The sequence below is a fragment of the Panthera tigris genome, chromosome A1 (genome assembly GCF_018350195.1).
Source record: "Panthera tigris isolate Pti1 chromosome A1, P.tigris_Pti1_mat1.1, whole genome shotgun sequence".
NCBI classification, from domain to species: Eukaryota; Metazoa; Chordata; class Mammalia; order Carnivora; family Felidae; genus Panthera; species Panthera tigris.
The window spans coordinates 202707867-202730384 of NC_056660.1; the positions used below are offsets into that span (position 1 = coordinate 202707867).

Below are 22518 nucleotides of genomic sequence, written 5' to 3' on the forward strand. Positions count from 1 at the left end.
GACTACTACTTGGCAATGAGAAAGAATGAAATATGGCCTTTTGTAGCAACATGAATGGAACTGGAGAGTGTTATGCTAAGTGAAATAAGTCATACAGAGAAAGACAGATACCATATGTTTTCACTCTTATGTGGATCCTGAGAAACTTAACAGAAGACCATGGGGGAGGGGAAGGGAGAAAAAAAAGTTACAGAGAGGGAAGGAGGCAAACAATGAGAGACTCTTAAAAACTGAGAATAAACTGGGGGTGGAAGGGAGGGGAAAGTGGGTGATGGATATTGAGGAGGGCACCTGTTGGGATGAGCACTGGGTGTTGTATGGAAACCAATTTGACAGTAAATTTCACATTTAAAAAAAGTTAGCAGACATAAGCATTTGGATATTGATGGCTATAATGCAAGCAGATTCCTAGAGTCTCAGTTATTGAGCAAACTTCCAAGATAAAAAAAAATATGGTGAAACAACATCTGAGTGGGGAGACTCCAGCAACAAAGAAGCTCCAAAATTAGTGCATATGTTTCTTAAAGAAGTATCTAATCTTGCTTAATTTCTATGTTGACAAAAAATTTCAATCCAGCTCCCAAATAAATGTTTCCAAGTTACTTCCCATGTACCACCTCTCTTTTAACCTTTATCCTGTGCAAATGATGTCATAACCAATGGTAATAATTTTACCGGTTGTAACTGTTTATAGTGTTAGCCACAAAATCTTTTTTTTTAACTTTTTTTATTTTGAAGTTTATTTATTTGACAGAGACACCGAGAGAGAGAGACAGAGAGAACAAGTAAGCACGGAGTGGCAGAGAGAGAGAGGGAGAGAGAGAATCCCAAGCAGGCTCTGCACTGTCAGCACAGAGCCTGATGTAAGCCTCGAACTCATGAACCATGAGATCATGACTTGAGCAGTAACCAACAGACACTTAACCAACTGAGTCACCCAGGCGCCCCACAAGATCATTTTTAATTATCAGAATATGAATGCGAAATATAACTGCTAGGATTCAATCAGTCTGAATAAAAGATGCAAGTAGTTGTTTCTATTTTAAACTGAATAGGCAACAGTTTAGCAAAAAAAAAAAATGACAATATCTAATCAATTGAGCAAATACATAATCCCTAACCTGTAAACAATTTAAATTGTTAACTATTTTTATAGGGTGTTTCCCCTACTATAAAAACAGTATGACCATAAAGACAAACAGTAGCATTTAATAAACTTTATTTTTAGCATTTATATAAAAATGTATATGCAGTTATTTTAGGAGAATATTACCATTTGGAGTTACGCTATGTATTTCATCTGAGAATATTCTTTCTTTTTTTTCCCCACTATAATAAAAAGAATAGCTCTCAATTATTGCCAGTAATATTAGTGGCATATTCATGTTTATATCTCAAATATGCTTTTAATTTTCTGAAGCAGAGGCAAATTGCTGGTGATATCTTAATGTTTAGAGGTGGTTAATGCCAAAAGGCTTGGATCTGATCTTAAACTGAATATTTCCCAGATGTGTGGCAGGGTGAAAGGTGGAACAGCTAACAGAAACCAACTTCCTATCCATGTTAGACTTACTTAGGTGAGTTTAAAGTAAGGATTAATTAGACAATGAGACTTCATAAGCAGTCACCCTCACAGCTCCCACAGATAAAAGCTGAGGACCTGTTCAGTTGTAACATAAGCCATGTGTTGAGAAAGAGTAGTTATCAACTACAATTGTCTCCTTGCACCTTGTTTATAATGCCTTTTTAGTCAACTTTCTTTTGAAAATCAAATACTTTTGGAAATGTTGAAAAGCTATTCACTGAAGGATTAAAGAACTTGCAGTTTTTGAGTAAGTATCAGCTATTGAAGTAGCAAAAATATATGCAAAACATTTAATTCATACGGATGAGCTCATAAATATAAAAGGACAGCTTAAGAATGACAAGAGGAAACTGCTATTAATGTGGCTTATCCTAGACCAGCTTTGTACTAGCAGATACCCTGGGGACACTAAGGCTCTAAAAACTCTATGTCTCCGTGGGAAGCCAGGCTGCCTATTTCAGGAAAAGGAATTTGGCACAAATTCACAGTTGTTTGTCCAGATTCAGCAGAGGCTAAAGATGAATTGGAACAAGATCTTGCCAGTTAGCCATTCTGAAGGGCTGACAAGAGTTTGCCACCTACAACAGCTGTTTTCTGTTGGAGCCTAGAAGGTAATTTTACCAGGACTACTTAGAAGGTCTGAGCCATAGATGTCAAAACAAATGTTTTTGATATTGAATATATGCTCATTCCGTGGTATTTTTCACTTAAGTTATCGTGGCAATATGGGTGCTGGTTGAGGTTGGAGGTGTTAATGAAGAAGAGAGTGGTGTCAGGTTAAAAGCCTACTATCAAAATATGCCAAACTATTAGGACAAGATCTGCTTCAACACACATCATAAAAACTAGATTTGGTGAAGTCAAAAAAAAAAAATCAATGAAATGTACCTGTTTGCTAAAAGTAAGAGCAAAATCTTCATTTGTAATATCAATTCTTCAAATATATCATATATCAACAAGTTATTCTGGATAGGGATCTACATGAGATAATTTTCCTTATATAGTTTTCTCCTTAATCTTTTTAAAAGTATTTATGAACATAGGTAAGACTGTCAGGCTATGGTAAGAATTGAGGGAAGTATGAAGAATCTGAGAAAGTATCTTGCAAAGAAAATAACTATATGTTTTTCTGCCTCTAATAAATTGGTCCAAAAATTCTGTTTACTTAAAGACTTAGTGTGTCAATACTTTGCTTCAATTTAAAAGTCAAAAATACCTCTGACTTTCCAACACGATTACCTTACACAGTAATTAGCGAGCAAGGGCAACTGAAAAAAGAAAACAATCAGATTCCAGTAGGTAGTACACTCCTCACTCTCTAGGGATGCCAGTATTTTTGGAAGAGCTGAATGAAGTTGAAAGGGAAAAAAAATGAAAACAGTGGTCAGGTACAGGCATTTCACAGGATGGTGTTCATATCCCTTGAAGTTTGTGAGTGGGCAGACAGCTAAGAAAATGTCTCAGAAGCTCTCTTTTTGGAAATCAAGTTTGTGTAACTGGACAAGACATGTGCCACAAGTCTGTGCAATTAGATCACATAGCCTAGTACCACAAACATAATTATTAGCGGCTGTTTTTGTTGAATGGCAGGTTAGAAAAACAGTGAAAAGAGGAGTTGATGATGATGAATGGGGAAAGGCGTGAAATGGCTGTGCTCTTCTAGGAGCTTTTAAGTCTCAACATAAAGAAAAGACTCTGTCATCCTCTCCGGACTTAAAGTGTTGACTGAGAAAGCAAAGAGGGATGAGAAGGCTGTTTGTAGGCTAGAGGAATAAAGATAGGATCTCCCACCATGTCAGAAAGTTGTTAAGCACTCAAGGTGAAAACACCCATTGGGGTTTCAGAGTCAACAAGTAATTGTTTGTATTTGGACACTGGCAGCAGACTTCATTACCTTAACATTCTTGACCAAGTTTCTGAGGCAAAGGACAGACCTTTGGTGTGGACTGAGTCCACTGGAGTGGTGTGGACTGAGATTCTAGACTTCAAGGTTAGGGGACTTTTTTAAAGCTTTTCAAATAGGTTCTTATGACTGCACACCTATGTAAGGAGAAGGAATAAAGTGGTCTTTGACTTTTGTTGTGGAAGAAGCGAGTAGAATTTAGGAGGAAAAGATTGAGCAGAATAATTCTGTACTTAGGTTTGGGACTTCATTTTATTCTTTCTCTTCCAATACCATGCAAGTTACCGTGGCTCTTTTCATGCTCGGTAGGTGGCTTTCATACACAGTAAACATCCAGTATTTTTTAATGTTTTCATAGGATTACATAAGGTAATCAGTCCCTCGAGGTAACGACTCATAACTTTGAGTTGAATATATATACCCAAGATTAATGTGAGGGATCAGTCTCTGGGTCAGAGACCCAGTAGAAGAAAAATTGGGCCAGTGGAGGGGGACAATGTTGTGCTCCTCTACATTCCTATCTGCCACAGAAGGTGAAAATGAACTGGCTTCTGATTTTACCCAAGTACCCAGGGTCGCTTGGCACCCCAAATTAAGAAGGGATGTCTGCCAATAGCTTTCTCTCTTTTCCTCTTTCCAGAGGAAAGTAAGTAGGCCAAAGTTGAAACAGGTACTTTGCACATTAATTTATTCAGATAAATTAATTTGTTCCATGATTCTATACTGGGCATCTGCTATGGGCAAGGTGCTGGTAGTACAGATGTGGTCCATACAACAAACAAGAGTCATGCTTTCAATAAACTAAGGGAAAATTGAGACTCTACCTCCAACCAAATTCATTCTCCTTGTTCTTCGCTGTAGTTCTCACTTCTGCCCAATGATCCACGATCAGAGTTTTGAAAGAAGTTGCAATAGGCATACTGAACCATTTCTCCTTGATAAGAAAATTGGCCTACTTCTTTTATCAGTGCATCAAGAATTAAGTTCAGCTACAGAGTAGCTGTAACCTGTCCATAAATAAAAACTGCTTCATAGAGTTTTATTCCTCAGCCCCATTTCTATGGTCTGCCATGGTTTAATCAAGCTTTTTGAGCTTTCTCAGAGCATGTCTATTTTTATTTATTTATTTGCTTAGTTTTTAAATTTTTATGATTGTATTTTAACCAGTTTGTTTGTATAAGACAGTCGTGCATGTTTCTATTCATATATCTATTTAATAACACTGACCAAAAATGTATACTGTATTATGGTCCTGGATTTCTGGGTCTGTTTTGGTAAAATAAGGAGACTTTAAATATAGCTCCTCCTAAAATTAAATTATGACACTAGATTTGACATCTCTTTGGACATCATTTGTAAAGATTCTTATACGAAAACAAACAGGGTTTACTTTGAATCTTACCCAAGAATAATCTCCACTGAAATATTTCAATGTTTGTACTAAATTAAATTATATTATAATCAGAGTTTTCTTTTGGCTATCTAGAATTAGTAGGAGAGGAGGAAACATTTGCAATAGAAATCAAATAGTATGAAACTATTGAATACTACTTGATTTTTATAGATATTTGAATTAATTTACTAACCTGACTTGCTAAAAAGCCAACCACTTTGCCTAGAAATGTATTTTGCCATTTCTTTTTTTTTTTTAATTTTTTTAATGTTTATTTTTGAGACAGAGAGAGACAGAGCATGAACGGGGGAGGGTCAGAGAGAGAGGGAGACAGAATCTGGAACAGGCTCCAGGCTCTGAGCAGTCAGCACAGAGCCTGACGCGGGGCTTGAACTCACGGACGGCGAGATCGTGACCTGAGCCGAAGTCAGACACTTAACCAACTGAGCCACCCAGGCGCCCCGCATTTTGCCATTTCAATGGCAGTTTGACAAATTATTTTCAAGTTTTTAGCTTCTGTTTTCCCTATCCCATATCTATACACTGAAATTTTAATCATCATAAATTTTTATAAATTATCATATTTCAGGTGAATTTAATCATTATTTGACAATACTATATACACTAGTCTGAATTGAGCAAGTGAATTCAAATTCCTTCTTACAATTGATTATATGAATTAAATAATATTAATTGAGTCTTCTGGGGGGGGATGTTTTCAGATTTTGATAAATAAACATAAATGAAAACATTTCTTCAAAATATAATATTGTGGCATTTCATCCAGCGTAACTAATGTATCCTACAAAGAAGTTAAGACAACTTTTCTCTGCATATATTTTTTCCCCCAAATTTTAAAGGTTTTCACGATTTTGGATAAAATTTTGAGTAAAGTGAAACATTTGCAGTTAGCGTGATTTAGGTCAAGTCAGTGCATTCATTCTATTTCTTGCAGTGTTTCTCCTCTATCAACTTTTCACTTTTGGTTTTCTCTTCATCTCTTTTTTTCCATAATCTGGATCCCAGAAATATTTTATGTGTAAGAACTCAGGTACATAGTAGTTGTAACCTATCTTCTAGTCTTAAATACTAAATTTTCAGCACGTTTTATTCAGACAAGTTGACTAAGACTTGCACTAAGATGAGTGTGAAATAACACTTGCCTAAAATGCTGATAAATAATTATTTCCTGACATAATTCAATAAGGTTAAATGGACAAAAAGCAATCTTTGGAGAGGGAAATAAAAAAGAAAAATTGTTGTATTATTAAATCTATTGATCTAGCACAGTGCCATGAAGAGACCTTAAATGACCACCTGCAAGTATTTGTTGACCGATGATCAATCGGGAACACTCCAGAGTCACATTTAATTTGCAGTTAAAAATGCAGCAGAAAATTATTCTTTAACACACTTTAACAATTAATTTACAATTGGGAGTACTGTCCCTAAAATTGTGTTGTTAGTTTCTGGTACTTTTAACGGTAGGTCAATGACAATGGCTAAACTATAATACTGTTCAATTGAATATAGCCTTAAATTGAGAAATTATTTAGAATTTGCCACTGTGTTCGTCAATAAGGCCAAGCTAATGACTACATTTGTCCTTGAAGCACCAGTTAAAAATGTCAAAAGGTCATTCTGGTCTTTAACAAATTAAGAAAAATATGTATCCTCTTATACAGAGAATTTTCTGCTAATGCGGGTCCTGTTTATGTCTGAGGTTCTAAATTCATGTCACGGTATCTCAAAGAACTGTGGATGATAGAGAAACTAAATCATTTCGGTTGCATTATGCTGAAAGGGCATCTGGAGGCTAAAATAGCACAGGGTGGCCCAGAACTAGGCTAATGATTAACCCACTCTGGTGTCCTCTTTTTAAAAGTGGGGAGATCATTCCAGAGCAAGTATATGCCTTTAACTCTGGGTGGAGGATAACAGATCAAGTGACTACTGATTTGTAGCAATTTCTTGGCCATGGGCATAACAATAGAGGGGTCACATGGTCCCTTAATTTTTAGAATGGGGACACAAGTAGCCCTATGAGAATGCATGTAAAATACTTAAAGGAGTAACTAAAGGCACTTAAGTTTCAACCAACATTTCCACACTCTTATTCAGGGTAAGAAAATGATGATTATGATAATCTTCTTGCAAATCTCTAAAAAAAATTACCTATAGACAACGATAAGGTATATTTGTACACAAATACCAAGTCCACATGGCTATAGTCATGCAGATGTTGAGTCCCACACGTATCAAAAATACACAAAAGAGGGGTGCCTGGGTGGCTTAGTTGGCTGAGTCTCAGACTCTGGATTCTGGCTCAGGACATGATTCCAGGGTCGTGGGATCAAGCCCTGCATCTGGATCCACGCTGAGGGTGGAGCCTCCTTAAGATTCTCTCTCCCTCTCTCGTTCTCTCTCTCTCTCTCTCTCTCTCTCTCTCAAAATAAATAAATAAACATTTTAAAAATACACAAAAGAAAAACCTAGGACTTCTTTCCACATTCTTTAAAATTTTTTCATTGATGTTAGGCTGCTAACATTATGTGTGTCTATTCCTGTTTGTGGTTCTGTTTCTCTGTTTCTGTCAATGCTTTTTTTATGTCAAAAACCTGCTCCATTTCTGAACTGTAGTGTATAGAACAGTGTGTGGTCCTTGCACCAACAGATTCAGCCATTCCCTAGGAAATGGCTAGAAATTCAAATTCTCTGGCGCCTCCCCAGATCTAGTAAATTAAGAAGCCCAGCAATCTGTGTTTAAACGAAGCTTCCAGATAATTCTGATGCATGCTTAAGTTTGAGAACAGCTGATATAAAAAAATGAGCCAACTTCAGCAGATAGTAAATACCTATTCAATACCCACTTCTCCAGATTCCATGCAATCCTATGAACTGTATGCAATTAGTCCCAATTTGCAAATGAGGAAACCAAGACTCAGGAATTATAAATCACTTATTCAAAGTCATTTTGATGGATGAGTAACAAAGCTGAGATGCTAAGCCAAGTTCTTCTGCTCTTTTAGAGCCATTTCCCTCTCATTTATACTTCTTCCATTAATTTCGTCACATAAAATATGACTTTGATGTTCCCTTTAAAATTTTGTGTGTATGTGTGTCTGAAATTACTGGCCACCTCATTGTGTGTGTGTGTGTGTGTGTGTGTGTGTGTGCGCGCATGATTGAGAGACAGACAGACAGATGGTGGAAGGCAGGGTGGAGAGAAATGAAATGGGAATATAAGTAGGCAATACAAAAAATAAAAGTAGTATTACAAATGTTGCTGTCCAGTTACTCTCAATTTACAGCATTAGAAACATTTTGGCATTCTTTCAAGACAGTTAAGCTAGAGTCTAGATGCAATTTTTGATATTGTTGAATCAAGTAAATATGCAATTCCAAACAGGGCTACTTAAGCTAAGAGCCATACCCCTCAGCTATGTGCTCTCCTTTCCCAGTCTTCAAAAACACATTCTCTTCTTCCTTTTTGCATTCACCACTCATAGACTATTTTGCAGGGCATATGCTACCCATGAATTTGGTGACAGTTTTCTACTCATAATTTCTGTGAAACTTTTTGAGCTCATGTAATTGAAGCAAACAAACAGCATCAAATGCTGTTAAAGGTGATAAGACAGATTTTATTCAGACTACTGTAGTAAGGGAGAGAGATTACAATATTAACTGAGCTCAACTCCAACTAAGCCAAAGATGAATGAGGTTCTAAGGGAGAACAAAGGATTATGAGACTGGAGGAGGTGAGAAAAAAGAGAAGAGTCTACATGGAAGTGAAAAATTATGGAAGGGAATAAGTAGAGAATCACTGAAAATAGTTTGGGAAGGTAGGTTTGGACAATGTATGATTTAAAGCTGGATAGAATTGTGTTTTCTTAAGTAAAGACTCAGCATAGGACCTGAGGTCACCTTTAGGGACAGAGCCTATTGCAGGTGGAAGGCAGGCTTAAGTGTGGTCAAGTCTCTTTGCAAAGTGTTCAGGGAAGATCCTTTGTGCTCTGTGAGAGCAGCAGTTACATAATGTGTTGAGGTTTCAATTAATTTAACTTTCACATTAAAGAGAAATGAAAACATTATTTGAAATATTTTTAATTATTACAATGGAAACTATTTAGCTTTGAAAACTGCTATGTATTTTTTCTGGACATAATCTTATGAGCCTAGAATCTATTGGACTTCCTAGATGTAAAGTAGCATTTCACTGTCAAAAACCATGAGTGGAATCATGTTTTCAAGAAATTAAAGAGTGTAAATGAACTACCAGCTGAAATAATAATTGCTGTATAATTTTTGCAACCTTGGTAATTATGAAGCAAAATTATACCCCATTAGATTGTTTGCAAATTATCACAATTTTTATAACATAAGAAAATTATATTTGTTTTATGATAAATATAAAAGATGAAACTAACATAATTTGTTCTAAATATAAGCCTAAATATTATCATGTTTCCCCAGAATTTTGCACATTTGTGTAGAACTTCACTCTCTGGAATGTAAGAAAGAATGTATCAAAAAGAGATTCTAGGATTTCTACACAAAACCTCATATCCTGTACTCAGAAAAAAAAAACACCATCAAAACCTGCTCATAATTTTGACTCAATTCTAACCAGACCTCATATTAATTTATCAGCTTATTTTAATGGAGGTACTCATAAGCCCCTTAGAGCATCCTACTTTCACAGCAGAGAAAGTCATTAGAGATAATGTCATCAAGAAAAATATTAAATTTTGATTAGTAATCTCCATATATGAACAAAAAAGTGAATGAACTTGAAGATGAAGGTGCCAAATTATTTTTTAATGAAGTCTAAAAAGCTATAAAACTTTAATTACCTAGAAAATTAATCTATATAAAAATTAATCTCTTTGTGTTAACTAATCGGTATGTGTCTCTAAAATACCTTTTGAAATCTAAAAATCAAGTGTCTGCTAGAATATGGAGAAAAGTATTCAAAACAGATAAAACAGTCTTTATTACTGCCTTTTTTATTTTGCTATTTTTAACTTTATTCAACAAAACCTGATTTAGTGGAAAGAGAATGGGCCTTGGATCCAAACATTGAACCTACCCTACCCCAGGTGGGTGTGTGTTCACCAATTGATTGAATTTCTCCAAGGCCCAGTTTCAACATGTACAGAAAATAATGCTTAGCTGATACATTTTGTGAGACTGAGATATGAATATAAAAAGTATATGATACAAGACAGTCATTCTGTATTAGTTCTTGATTTTTATACTATTACTCTCTTCCAATTCAACTTACCCCAACCGGTGCTTTTCTTAACCAGGAAAGCTGCCTTGAGACCTCATGCTCTAGATAGCCTTTCTGATCCATGTCTGACACCCCTTTTCTCACAATTTTAATAATGAATAGTTGAAGAGCCATACATATATTAAGAAAGTTTAAAGGAGTTTCAGATTTGTAATAATTGCCTATAAGTAACAAATATTTATATTTTGCAATCCACTGACTTTTCCTTTGAAGTATACACATTTTGGCATTTCCTTTTACTTTCATTTTCATTTTATTTGGATGTAGAGTTATTAATTTATCTCAAGGATTTACAAATTTTACTATACTATCGAAAGAAAAAAAATTCTGTATTTAATGAATGCTGAGTTTTCCTTTATTCAGCTAGTTGCTGGACTGCCCACTCATTGATTCATTATGATTCATTCAATAAAAATATATTGAGCTCATATTATGAACCATGTATGTATGCCCTGTTCCTATTAAAAAAAAAAATGAACATCATTGCGATTTCTATGGTTCTTTGAGAAAGATACATTACGGAGATACGACTCACAGGTGATTCTCAAGTCCGCAGATGGAGCCATTTAGCCCCATACTCTAGGGTATGGCCACACAATCTCTGAGGTGTATAGTGTAAATGTGATAACAACTCCAGAAAGTCAGAGTCGGGAGTACAGGCCTTTTTATATTAGTATATAATTAGAAATTATAATTAGGATATATTATATTATATTATATTATATTATATTATATTATATTATATTATATTATATTATTTGGGACACTTGACAACAATCATGAGAAAGAGATTTAGTTTAGAGAAGTTAGGATTTGTTTACTACACTATACTAATTATAATATGTTTCAGTACATTGTCTAAAACTATCAAACATTATAATTTTGAGTAAAATGTTCGGAGCGAAATAACAGATGTGACAGATTTTGGATTCGTGAGGCTCTGACATTTATGGAGCTGCTTCCAAGTTTCACAACAAAGTTTTTCAAAAGTACATTCTTCACCCAGGAGAGCACCACTGCTACTCAATAAAATACAATCTATACTTGTATCAAGAGTGGTCCCTACAAAGTACAATTGGTAGAGTCAACCATAGCTCAAATACACACTGAATCCCTCTCCCTCCCCCATGCCTTTCTTTACTCATTCACTTTTCTCCATACATATTATTCTCCTCAACTTTTCAAATTCTTACCTACTAAAATCCTATCCCTGAAAGATTCACCCAAAACATCAACCATCTTCTTCAGGACAACATTTTATTATTTAAAATCATGACAATGTATTTTCTCTCTCATATAGCACTTAAAACATTTTCCTTGTATTGTAATTAATTATTTGTGTCCTTATTCTACCCAGTTTTAAAACTCCTTGATGGTAAAGACTGTGTCTTGTCTTTGCCTCCTCCATAGTAAGAGATAACATAAATCCTACAGTGTTGCTTAATAGGTATTAGCCAAATTAATTTACTCAGATAATCTCTAGGATTCCTTTATATATTCATGTTCTGTTTATTTAGGAGAGAATAATGGAATTTTGCATTTATTTTTATATCTAGTTTTCCCCTTGTCTGTACCAATTTTATTAAAGTTTTACTTGCTTTTTACTTTCTCCTATTTTTTAAAGTTGCCTCTTACTTTAAAAAAATGTTTAAGGAGAAAGTTACCATGATGGCCAATAGCTTGTTTATTCTAATAGCCCCAAAAGAGAAGTATTCTTGGTCCAACCTGATTGCTGGGGAGAAAATCAGTCAGATGCTTCTCTTCTGGAGAAGGATGAAAAGCATAAACTGGAAGAGAAACTTGTGAATGGCCCTCCTCAGATTAACTACCCAATGATTCATCAAAACATAACTCATGCCTTGGCAAGTTAAAAGAAAAGATGATTTACATGAAAATTGTGACTTCTAGGTTATTTCCATTTGGACTTCATCAGTTTGCAAAATCCTCCCCATTACTATGGTGATGTTCCATTCTTTGGTAGAATCTGCTCATAAACAGGAGCTGATTTATGTCACAATCACTTGTAATGTCAATAATCAAACTTCATCATGTAGGATTTTAAGTATAATTCAAAATAAACTTTACAGATTGCTACTATTTACTTACATGAATTTGAATTTGCCAAATACTGGCTTTTTCTAATATGGTTTTTAAGTAATATATTTTTATATAAAATACTTCCTATTTTCCAGAATACAGCATGGTTGATACCTTGAGCCTTATTAACTCCCTAATCTCACTTCTTATGACTTTCTGCCTTGCTCCTTGTTCTCTAGTTGGTAAATCAAACTTATGATTTTTCTGGAAAACACCGTACTGTTTTCACCTTAATGCTTTTGTTCATGTCTTCCACCTTTCCCCTGAATGCCTCTTGTGCAACCTTCAAAACTCAGTTCAAGTCTCATCTCCAAAGAGGAAGTCTGCCTTGGAGCCACAGCCAATATGAGCCACGTTTATTTTTGCCTCTTTTGTCTTCCATCTTAGCTCTCACTATCACTTAATATGTTTTATTGTAATTCTCTGTGTATTTGTCTTTTACTCCCAGTAGAGCACAGATTTTGATTGAGGAGGAGGGGTTTTAGATTTTGATTGATTCATTTGATTTTATGTTCCCATTTCCTACAAGAGTGCCCTTCTCCTCATAGGTCTTCCTATGTGTCTGAATTAAACTGTCCCAAAGCTCTTAAACAGATTTAGAAAACCACTTGGGATATTCATCTTTTAAGAGACATCAAAACTGATGCTGTTACAACAAATTTCACTACAAGAATATGTCTTTCAATTTAAAAAAACAGCTGACATATATGAATGGGAAATATAATTTGTGTTCCCTTTCATCGATGATATAATTTTTAGGTGTTAGTTTCTTTGAGTAACAAAACAGTACTTTATAACTTTTGAGATAATTGTATGCTCATATAAGTTGTAAGAAATACAGAAAAATTTGTATGTCTTTCACTTTCCCTTAGGAGGTCATCCTTTAATTGGCATTGAATTTTGAACCAAAATACACTAAGTTATTAGTCTAACAACCATAAAGCAAAATTCTGGTTCTCCTTTGCAAAAATACTTTTTTTTTAATTTTCTTTTTTTTTCTTTTTAGTGTTTATTTATTTTTGAGAGAGAGACAGAGAGACAGAGTATGAGCAGGGGAGGGGCACAGAGAGAGGGAGACACAGAATCCGAAGAAGGATCCAGGCCCTGAGCTGTCAGCACAGAGCCCAACGCAGGGCTCAGACCCGTGAACCATGAGATCATGACCTGAGCCAAAGTCTGATGCTTAACTGACTGAGCCACCCAGGCGCGCTGCAAAAATACTTTTTATTGGAAGACTTGATCATTCTCACCAAAGAACATAGAACACTGGAGAGATTTTTTATGAAAAATGGATAAGTCCTCTAGACTTGAGCCCCTCAGAAAGTCACTTTCGTATTAACAGATGTTTATAGTAAAGACAGTCATTGTTCATTACCACAAAATTATCAGATTATAATTTGCTGGCATATGTTATACCATAAAAGTTCTTTTTCAGAATTTGAAAGACCCTTAAATCATCTAGTTCTTCCCACTTTGTATTTTGAAGCATAGTGAACCTTTTCACGCCAGTCTTAACTGGTTACAGAGTGGGGAAAATGGTTCATTGACTGAACGGATTCTTTCAATATCGAGATTCTATTTTGTGCAAAGCAGAAAAACCCAGGGGTTTCCAAGCTAAATAAAATATGATATATCATTGTCCAGTGCATGCTCAGAAGTGATTGGTCAAGGATTTGGTAACATTTGTCTCACGTTTCTCCTTTTGTCAACTCAGTCTGTTACTATAGATTAACCCCACTACATCTTGTTCACCTTCAAAAATCCTGCTTTACTCTTTGCTTCAATCTTTCATTCTAACAATTTCTAGTTACAAAAGCATATATAGGGAACATCTTGCAATTTACTGACAGTGCTTACCTGTTTCTTAGGCAAAGTAAATACTGGCCTAAATATTTTGCCCCAGAATTCAACCTCCTGCCTCACTCTGTATCTTCTGCTTGTGACATAAAATATATTAGATTCCCTTCCCTGATACTTAGACATTTTCCTCTGTGGCATGCCTATTAAAGACTATTATCTTGATGAGTCATTTTGTCAGATGGTTTTCCAACAGGATTCCCTTGAGACAATGGGAAAGAGAGGGGAGATATGATGGAGAGACAAGTAGTCAGAGATGGAGAGAAATAGTTTGAAAGCCAGAGCTTAGGTATTGGATCCATCATTATTGACCTGTGTCACCTCATCATCTTTTATCAGTTATATAATCTCATATCCTCTGGTTTGTTTCATCTGTAATTAAGAGCAATGCCCATCTTAGAGGAGTGTTGTGAGAATTAAAGAAATAAACTATAAGAAAATATTTTAAAATATGCAAATAAGTGAGTGTATTTGTTTGTACCTTGAGGGCAACTAGCTGCATAAGGAAACAGGATACTAAAAATACAGATACGGTCTCCTTCACCCTTTGTAACCTATCCTTGGTTTGAGCTTGCCAACTGAGATTTATTTCACCCTACTATTGAGGGAGTGTGTTGTGTTAGGTCAGAGGCTTCCTACAAGATACATGGAAAGAATGATTCATTCATGGCATGTAGTCTAGCTCTCTGGTTTTGTCAACTTTGCAGTGGGGGAACTCAAACATTTCTATTGGCCTCCACATGGCTGGTCCACGTAGGACGGATGAGGAGGAAAGAAGGTATTCATGTCTTAAGAACAAGCCACTCTTTCCCTACGGGAAGGTATATGTATAAACATCCAATTTGTTGAGCACATTTAGAACGGCATTTCTTATGACAGTTGATACATAATAAATGATAACGTATAATCACCTTTCAGATTTTATGGGCTAAGCCAATGGGAATTTGTATGTTCTGTCCAGGATTTACACAGTTGGGTGAAGGAGGAGTTCCAAAATCTATTAAATGGGAGAGGAAATTTATTTTCTTTAATAATATTTAAGGAGGCACTAAAGCTCTAGCTGCAGGCAAGTTCTAATTATTTTATACGTACCAGCTCATTTATTCCTCACAACACGACTAGGAAGGAGGTACTATCGTGTTGCCCATTTTACAAATAAAATGTAAACACAAGCGGTTCAGTGACTTCTCCTGTGGTCATTCACCAGTACATGTAAAGCCAGATTCAAACCCAGACACTCTGGATCCAGAAGCCTTTGCTATTCACCTGAGAAAGCTTTTCCGAGTTCTAGAATAAGAAGTAGTCTTAGCACCTGAGGGTTTCTTAACCTAAAATAGATTTGGGGTAAAATATCAAATGCTCTCCCTTTAGTTACCTACATACTTTTCAGAGAAAATTACCTTTAGATGCACCAACCAAAATATGTGTATGAGGAGAAAAGTTCTCTTGTCTATCAGTTACAAAAACCCTCAGCTTTCCATTCTTTTTAGGGGGGGAAAAGCCTTTAAAAATGCTGATGAATACTGGATATTCTCCCAACTCAGAGTAGTAATTTTGCTATTTTACAGATAATGTGGATGTTGGGATCAGTCTTTCTGTATCTCAGAATGTCAACACATTTTTCCAAACTGAATTTATCAGTTAAATGTAGCCAAGAGATTTAGTTTATCTGAGTATCCTACAATAGAGAAATAGTTTACCACTGTTTTTACAGATTGAGGTAAATCTGACATATTATTGACATATGCTATGGATTTAATTTAATACCATAGTACAGATGTGTGTTCTGATAAGTTTTTTGTGAAATCTAGGCTACGATAGAGTTGTTTCAATATTTATGGGGTTGAAAATGTAGAGTTAGCAAAGGAAGTATTTTAATTAAAACAACATTTTTCCTTATATGCTCAGAATAAAAATAGGGGAATTCTTTTAAAGACTTACTATTTTTTCAATATAACTCCTGGGTTTTTAGGCACATTGAAAGAGGTTTGGGGTTTTTTTCCCCAGTTTTTTAAATCTACTAATTTTAGAATGATCAGAAATTAAAACTCAGTAGGTCTTCTGATTTTCTTTCTTTCACCTAAATTTATGCGACTCTTTAAGTTTAGCTATTGTTGTTTTTTTGTGTGTTTGTTTTTTCCATTGTATGGTTTAGGTATCCTGGAGATAACTTCAGTGGAAATCGGAGTTGTTGCCGTCAAAGCCATTAACAGCAACTATTATTTAGCCATGAACAAGAAGGGGAAACTCTATGGCTCAGTAAGTATTCTGCTTTAATTTTCCAAGTCCGCTGTAGTAAATCATTACCAGAGTTTTGGAATGTTTCCCTCAGACATTGAAGAGCTTTGTTATCATTCTATTGCTAGTAAATAGAGCCACAGTGGGCTGGTCACCAGAGTTTCAAGGGCTGGCAAAGCGGCTCTTGCAACTCTGTAATTTCCTCTGTTGTTCACCCATCAGTCTACCATACAAGCTGTTACTGGCATTCGTCAGTCTATGCTCTGAACTGTTAAAGGGTCAGACTCTCACGGAAGCATCTGGTCAGATTGGCACGGGTGCTGCAGACAACTTGGAGAAGAATCATTGAAAACAAAGATCTTAAATTAAGGAGGAAATCATATACTGTGTTTTAGAGCTGGTATTTTGTATTCTTTTAAAATATGAGACGGGGAGACAGATTAAGAAATTTACCATTTGTGTGCCGTGCAATCAACTCCAGATTTTTATTTATGTGGGTGACAATCATTAATTCAGTGATGGAGCTGGAATCCAGCCAATGCTTTGAGTACATATATCTCTGGTGTTTCATAGCAAGTATTAAGGCCTATGACTTCAAAATGTGTAAATAACCTTATTTTGTTGATTAGCATAAGGATGATGGTAGTGGCTGCCTACAGCCAGCAGGTCCCAAACTTCAGTATGCATCACAATCACCGGGAAGATTAAATCACATTTCTAGATTTTTTGATACACTAAAGCTGTGGTAAGTTCTAGGAATATGCATTTATTTTTCTTTTCTTTCTTTCTTTTCTTTCCTTCCTTCCTTCCTTCCTTTCTTTTGAGAGAGAGAGAAAGAGAGAGAGAGCACAAGCAGATAAGCAGAGGATGGGAAAAGGAAGAGGGAGAGAGAGAGAGAGAGAGAGAGAGAGAGAGAGAGAATCTCAAGCAGATTCCACTCCCAGTGCAGAGCCTGATGCAGGGCTCAATCCCACAAACCGTGAGATCATGACCTAGCTGAAATCAAGAGTCAGACACTTAACCGACTGAACCACCCAGGCCCCTCAAGAAATGGATAATTCTTAAATGAACAGTGTCATCAAAATATTTACTACTTCTCTCATTTCCCCACTTTTTTCTTCTGTCCCAACACAGCTCATGTACTGTGCCTATGATGCTTCTTGAACTCTAAGATGTGTGAATTATTTTGTCCCATCTCTGTATCTAAAGTAGACGCCCACTTTCTAGCATAGCACCCCCTTTTACTTATCTGCAATAGGATTCATCGGAAAAATCTCTCATTACTGTGTTTAGTGTTTACTATCTTCCCCCAATTTATTGTAAACTTTAATTGGGCAGGGTCTGCCTTGTCCTGCACTATACCCTGAGCACGCAGTCCATCCAGAGCACAAAGTCATCAATGCATAAACCTAACCACCTCTCCTAGCAGCTCATCCCGTCGTAGGCTGTACTCTCCACTTTCAGCCCATTTCAGAAAGAAGTCCATTTTCTAACCACAGTGCATTTGCTTTGCAATTTTGCATTACCACCAGGAAGAGTAAAATATGATGGCTTCAAATTAAAGGAAAAATCTACTCAAACTGAATGTCCCTCTCAGGGTGGACTAGGACTAGGAATTTTGCACTGAAGGGTATGCCATCAAAAGTCATGAGGACATACCTAATATAATTCTGTATATCAGTGGCAATGCTTATAAATTCTTGTCATCTGTTTTCAGGTGATCTCCATTGATGCCAGAAACCGTCTTGAAAATATTAGGCCAACACTCAGAGTGATTAGCTAAACCAGCTCTTTATTCTATTCTGTATTGAATATTTTCATCTGTTCCCTTTTGGGAAATGTATGTCTCTCTCATATTCTCATTATTCCTTCTCCGAATAATGCATCTATGGTATTCTTGGTTTCCACATGACTGACAGAATTAGGTTAACTAGAAAATGGTGTTTAAATAAAACAGGCTCTCATCCAGCCTGATTTAAGGACCAAAGAAATTTATGAGGCATCCTGAGGAAGTTTAAAACCTTTCTCTAAACTACCAAAACCCTACTTTTGAGATCTTGCTCTAGCCTAGACTTTTTTTTTTTTTTAACTTTAATACTGATGATTCGCCTAAATGCTATAAACACATAGATTCCTAGGTCCCTCCTCCAGAGATTCTGATATATTTGAGCTAAAGTGTAAATATTAAAAAACACTTGAGATTAGGAGTCTGCCACAGGTATACCTCACTTTAAGAGACATTGCTCTATAAATTTATATTGGGGAGACAAAATAACTACACATCCACTGCTCTTTTCTATATACAGCTCTGTTGTGAATATGAAGTCATCTCGGGGCACCTGGGTGGTTCAGTCAGCTAAGTGCATCCAACTCTTGATTTCGGCTCAGGTCATGATTTCGCAGCTTCATGGCTTTGAGCCCCGCCTTGGGCTCTGCGATGATGGCATGAAGCCTGCTTCGGATTCTCTGTCTCTCCATCTCTCTCTGCCCCTCCCCGACTTGCACTGTCTCTGTCTCTCTCAAAAGGAATAAATATACTTTAAAAAATAAAAATAAAAAAATAAAGTCATCCCAAAAACCTCAGTCCTCCCACAGTCTCTAAACTGCGCCCCCTTTATTAGAATGAATATAACTATGTTAAAAAATCATCTCTGCTTTGAAAGCCACATAGCTTTAGACAAACTAAGATGAATAAATGGGGAAAAAAACATAGGAAGGACTTAAATTCCTTTCTAATGCAGAATTTTTGTCACATTAAAATATTTACCTTAAATAATTTACCAATTTTCCTCTTACTTTCAACCAAATGAACCATTTGAATGTTACACTTCAATATTACTTTATAGAAGAGAAGCACATTGGATAAATAAATTCCAGGAAACAAAGCTTAAACTAGAAACATGAACATAATATATACCTGTTTGTGATGGCTCTGATAATGTTCAAAATTAGGATCTAGTTCACAGAAACCTGAATATTTAAACATACACACATTCAGGAGTTGAGAATTTAGTAACTTTTTTTTTTAATCCCGAGGTGAGAAAAACTGTTTGAACTGCCCAGTAGAGGCCAACGAAAGATGCCTATAATACCCTTGGCTTGAATTGGAAAAGGTAGAACCAGAAGAGCAAAAGCTCCAATTCTTGAGCTTCTTACCTGCTTTAGTGTGGGTGTAAGGGAAGAGGGACATTTCCAAAGCCAGAGTTTTGAGATTAGTGAGGTACCTCCTCTACATCAGTAACTCCGGAGTGAGACACTGGATCTATGGAATGAAGGAAAATCAATTCTTGTCCCAAAGACCCCTTAAAAACACATGGTCACCTGTAACAAAGCCAAAGGACTGTGACAACTGAGTGGAATTTCTGAGGGTCAAAGTCTCAGGTTTATACAATATACACAGTGATCAGTCACCATGTTTGCAATTTCTTTGATATGGTAATTCACAAAGCAAGGCATTTCATGTCCTAATTTTCAATCATTCCTAGAGCTCAGAGTAAAATCTGTTAAAATTCCAGGTTATGGAGAAATCTAGTATTTTTAAGAAAGGAAGTCATCCCTCCACCCCTCCCTGGCCTCTTGATTATCTAGATCTATTATGATTTTCCTATAAGATCTGTTTTCTTACCAACGTGGATGTATTTATTATGGATTTACAGGCAAAGTCTGCAAACTTGAGAAACACAGGTTTTTCTGTAATTCTATTTTTCCGATGAGACCCCATGGTCCTTACTCTGAAAACAGGATTGTAACACTATTGTTTGTCATTGGCTCTTCACAAATACCACCAGTAGAATCTTTGCTCTCGACAATCATTCTAGGCATTTAACCATGTCATATTCAAAACACACTAGCTTTGTAAAGGGACCCTAATATGTTTATGATGATCAATTAAAATGAATCATGAGCCTTCAAACACAGAATATGCTTTGTGGTTGAGTTTTACTCTTCTGTTGTTGATAATGTGCCTTAAGTGCACAACTTAGGTACAAATGGTAACAGCAAAGAAAGCTCTTGAACTGGAGTTCTCCGGATGGTTTGTGTCAAATGAAATGAAGTATCATCATCACAGAAATAAAAGATTCTATTTTTCACTTGCAGAAAGAATTTAACAATGACTGTAAGCTGAAGGAGAGGATAGAGGAAAACGGATACAATACGTATGCATCCTTTAACTGGCAGCACAATGGGAGGCAAATGTATGTGGCACTGAATGGAAAAGGAGCTCCCAGGAGAGGACAGAAAACACGAAGGAAAAACACCTCAGCTCATTTTCTTCCAATGGTGGTCCACTCATAGAGGAAGGAATGTTTGTGGATACAGCAGAACTAACAGCCCTTTCGCCAGGACTAGTCGGTATTCTTCATGAAGACAGTAGCTCAAAAGGCAAAGACACATTGCAGATGTCTGCCTGCTTGCAAGAAAGGAAGTCTTTGAAGGTTTTGTACTCACTGCTGACATATGATGTTCTTTTAATTAGTTCTGTGTCATGCCTTATAATCGAGATAATAGGCAGATTAAATGGGATGGAAGTTATTCCTAAGTGAACAACACTGTGGCTGGGTTTTTGGTTACGTTTTTGTTTATGTTCTTGTTTTTGAACTTCTGAGATAGAACTTAAAGGACATGGAACAATCTGTTGAATGATCTTCGGGAAAGTTATTTATGGAATACGAACTCGTATCAAAAACTTTCATTGCTCATTCAAGCCTAGTGATTCAATGAGCAGTAGGACACGCAAGCATTTACTGGAAAGCACTTGGGTCATATCATATGCACAACCAAAGGAGCTTTGGGCGTGGCATCACGGAAGAATTGGATAAGATTTAAAAATGTAAACATGTTAGCGTAAAACTGTTCTAACAAAACAAATAGTATGGTATGCTTGTGCATTCTGCCTTCATCCCTTTCTATTTCTTTCTAAGTTATTTATTTAATAGGATGTTAAATATCTTTTGGGGTTTTAAAGAGTATCCACAGCAGCTGCCCTCTGATTTACCTTTTCTTTTTCTTCAGCACACCCCATGCATGTTCATGACAAAGTGTTTTTAAAACTTGGCAAACACTTAAGACTAGGAGAGGAGCTAGGGAAGGAGGGTGAGAGCCCCATGTAGTATCAGTTAACTTAATATCACTTCTGCAACAAGAAGAATCAACAGTAAATATGACAGTGCTGGGGCATGGCTTGATGAGACATATCTGCCATCATTTAGAAAGAGCTATCACTCCTAAGGCTTCCTTTCATAAAAAATAGACCAGAACGCCAGATTCTTTTCTCTCAGTATATCCATGGGTCTCCAATACAAAAAGAAGGAAAATTGTGAAGTAAATTTTAGTAGCCTAGCCTCATTATTTGCTAATGATTTTTTGCCATGTCTCACAGTAGTAAGTGATGAAGAGGCTGTCTGCATATATAAGAACCCTTTGTAAGTCCCACATAGCACATCTCCCCCAAAGGAATTATCAAGGAATTTGAAGTGCAACCCTTCCAGGGGCTTAAACTGAGCAAATATATCCTGGTATATGTCTAATCACATACGGAAACCTGTTCCAGCTATATGGCCTAGTCATTACAAAACCAAATAAAACTTATTTTCTGTAAATTTAACGAGCTTTGGAAGATTCCATAATGTAACCGTATCAAAATTCATTTTGTTAGAGCAGGCATAGAAAACAATACATAGGAATATACCAGTCATCGTCACATTGTATTCCACTAAATAAACACATAAGCCTTATTTGCAGTGTCTGTAGTGATTTTAAAAGAAAAGTGTAGAAAAATACTATTTGTTTTAAATACTTTAAATCATAACTATAAGATTATATTGATGCTGCGGTTTTATCTTCATATTTCTTGTTTTGAAAAGGTCTGTTTATTTTTATTGTTCAGACACAGTATTTTGGTACAAGGGAAAGACTCACTAAATGTCTTTGTACTAAAGTTTAACCTCTAGAAAGGCTGGTGTTTTGTGATCCTCTCTTATAACTTCATTGTGTCGATACTTAACCAGCACTTCCAGTTAATCTGTTACTTAAGAATTAGTTTCATTAAGACATTTTCCCATAAAGTTATTCCATTACAGGTCTTTATTTTTTTCATTCCTTAAAAAAGTTGGAATTTCAAAAGATATGCATTTGAGGCAGAGTGTTTT

At 36.0% G+C, this 22518-nt stretch overlaps 1 protein-coding gene across 1 annotated transcript in view; it reads left to right on the forward strand.

Annotated features, from left to right (window-relative positions):
- Nucleotides 1-21012, forward strand: part of FGF10 (fibroblast growth factor 10) — an 80382-nt gene extending 59370 nt beyond the window's left edge. The window contains exons 2-3 of the mRNA XM_007095410.3: nucleotides 16287-16390; nucleotides 20468-21012. Coding sequence (XP_007095472.2) covers nucleotides 16287-16390; nucleotides 20468-20665 — 302 coding nt within the window. The 3' untranslated portion in view covers nucleotides 20666-21012. The remainder of the gene's footprint in view (nucleotides 1-16286; nucleotides 16391-20467) is intronic.
- Nucleotides 21013-22518: the final 1506 nt, after the last annotated feature.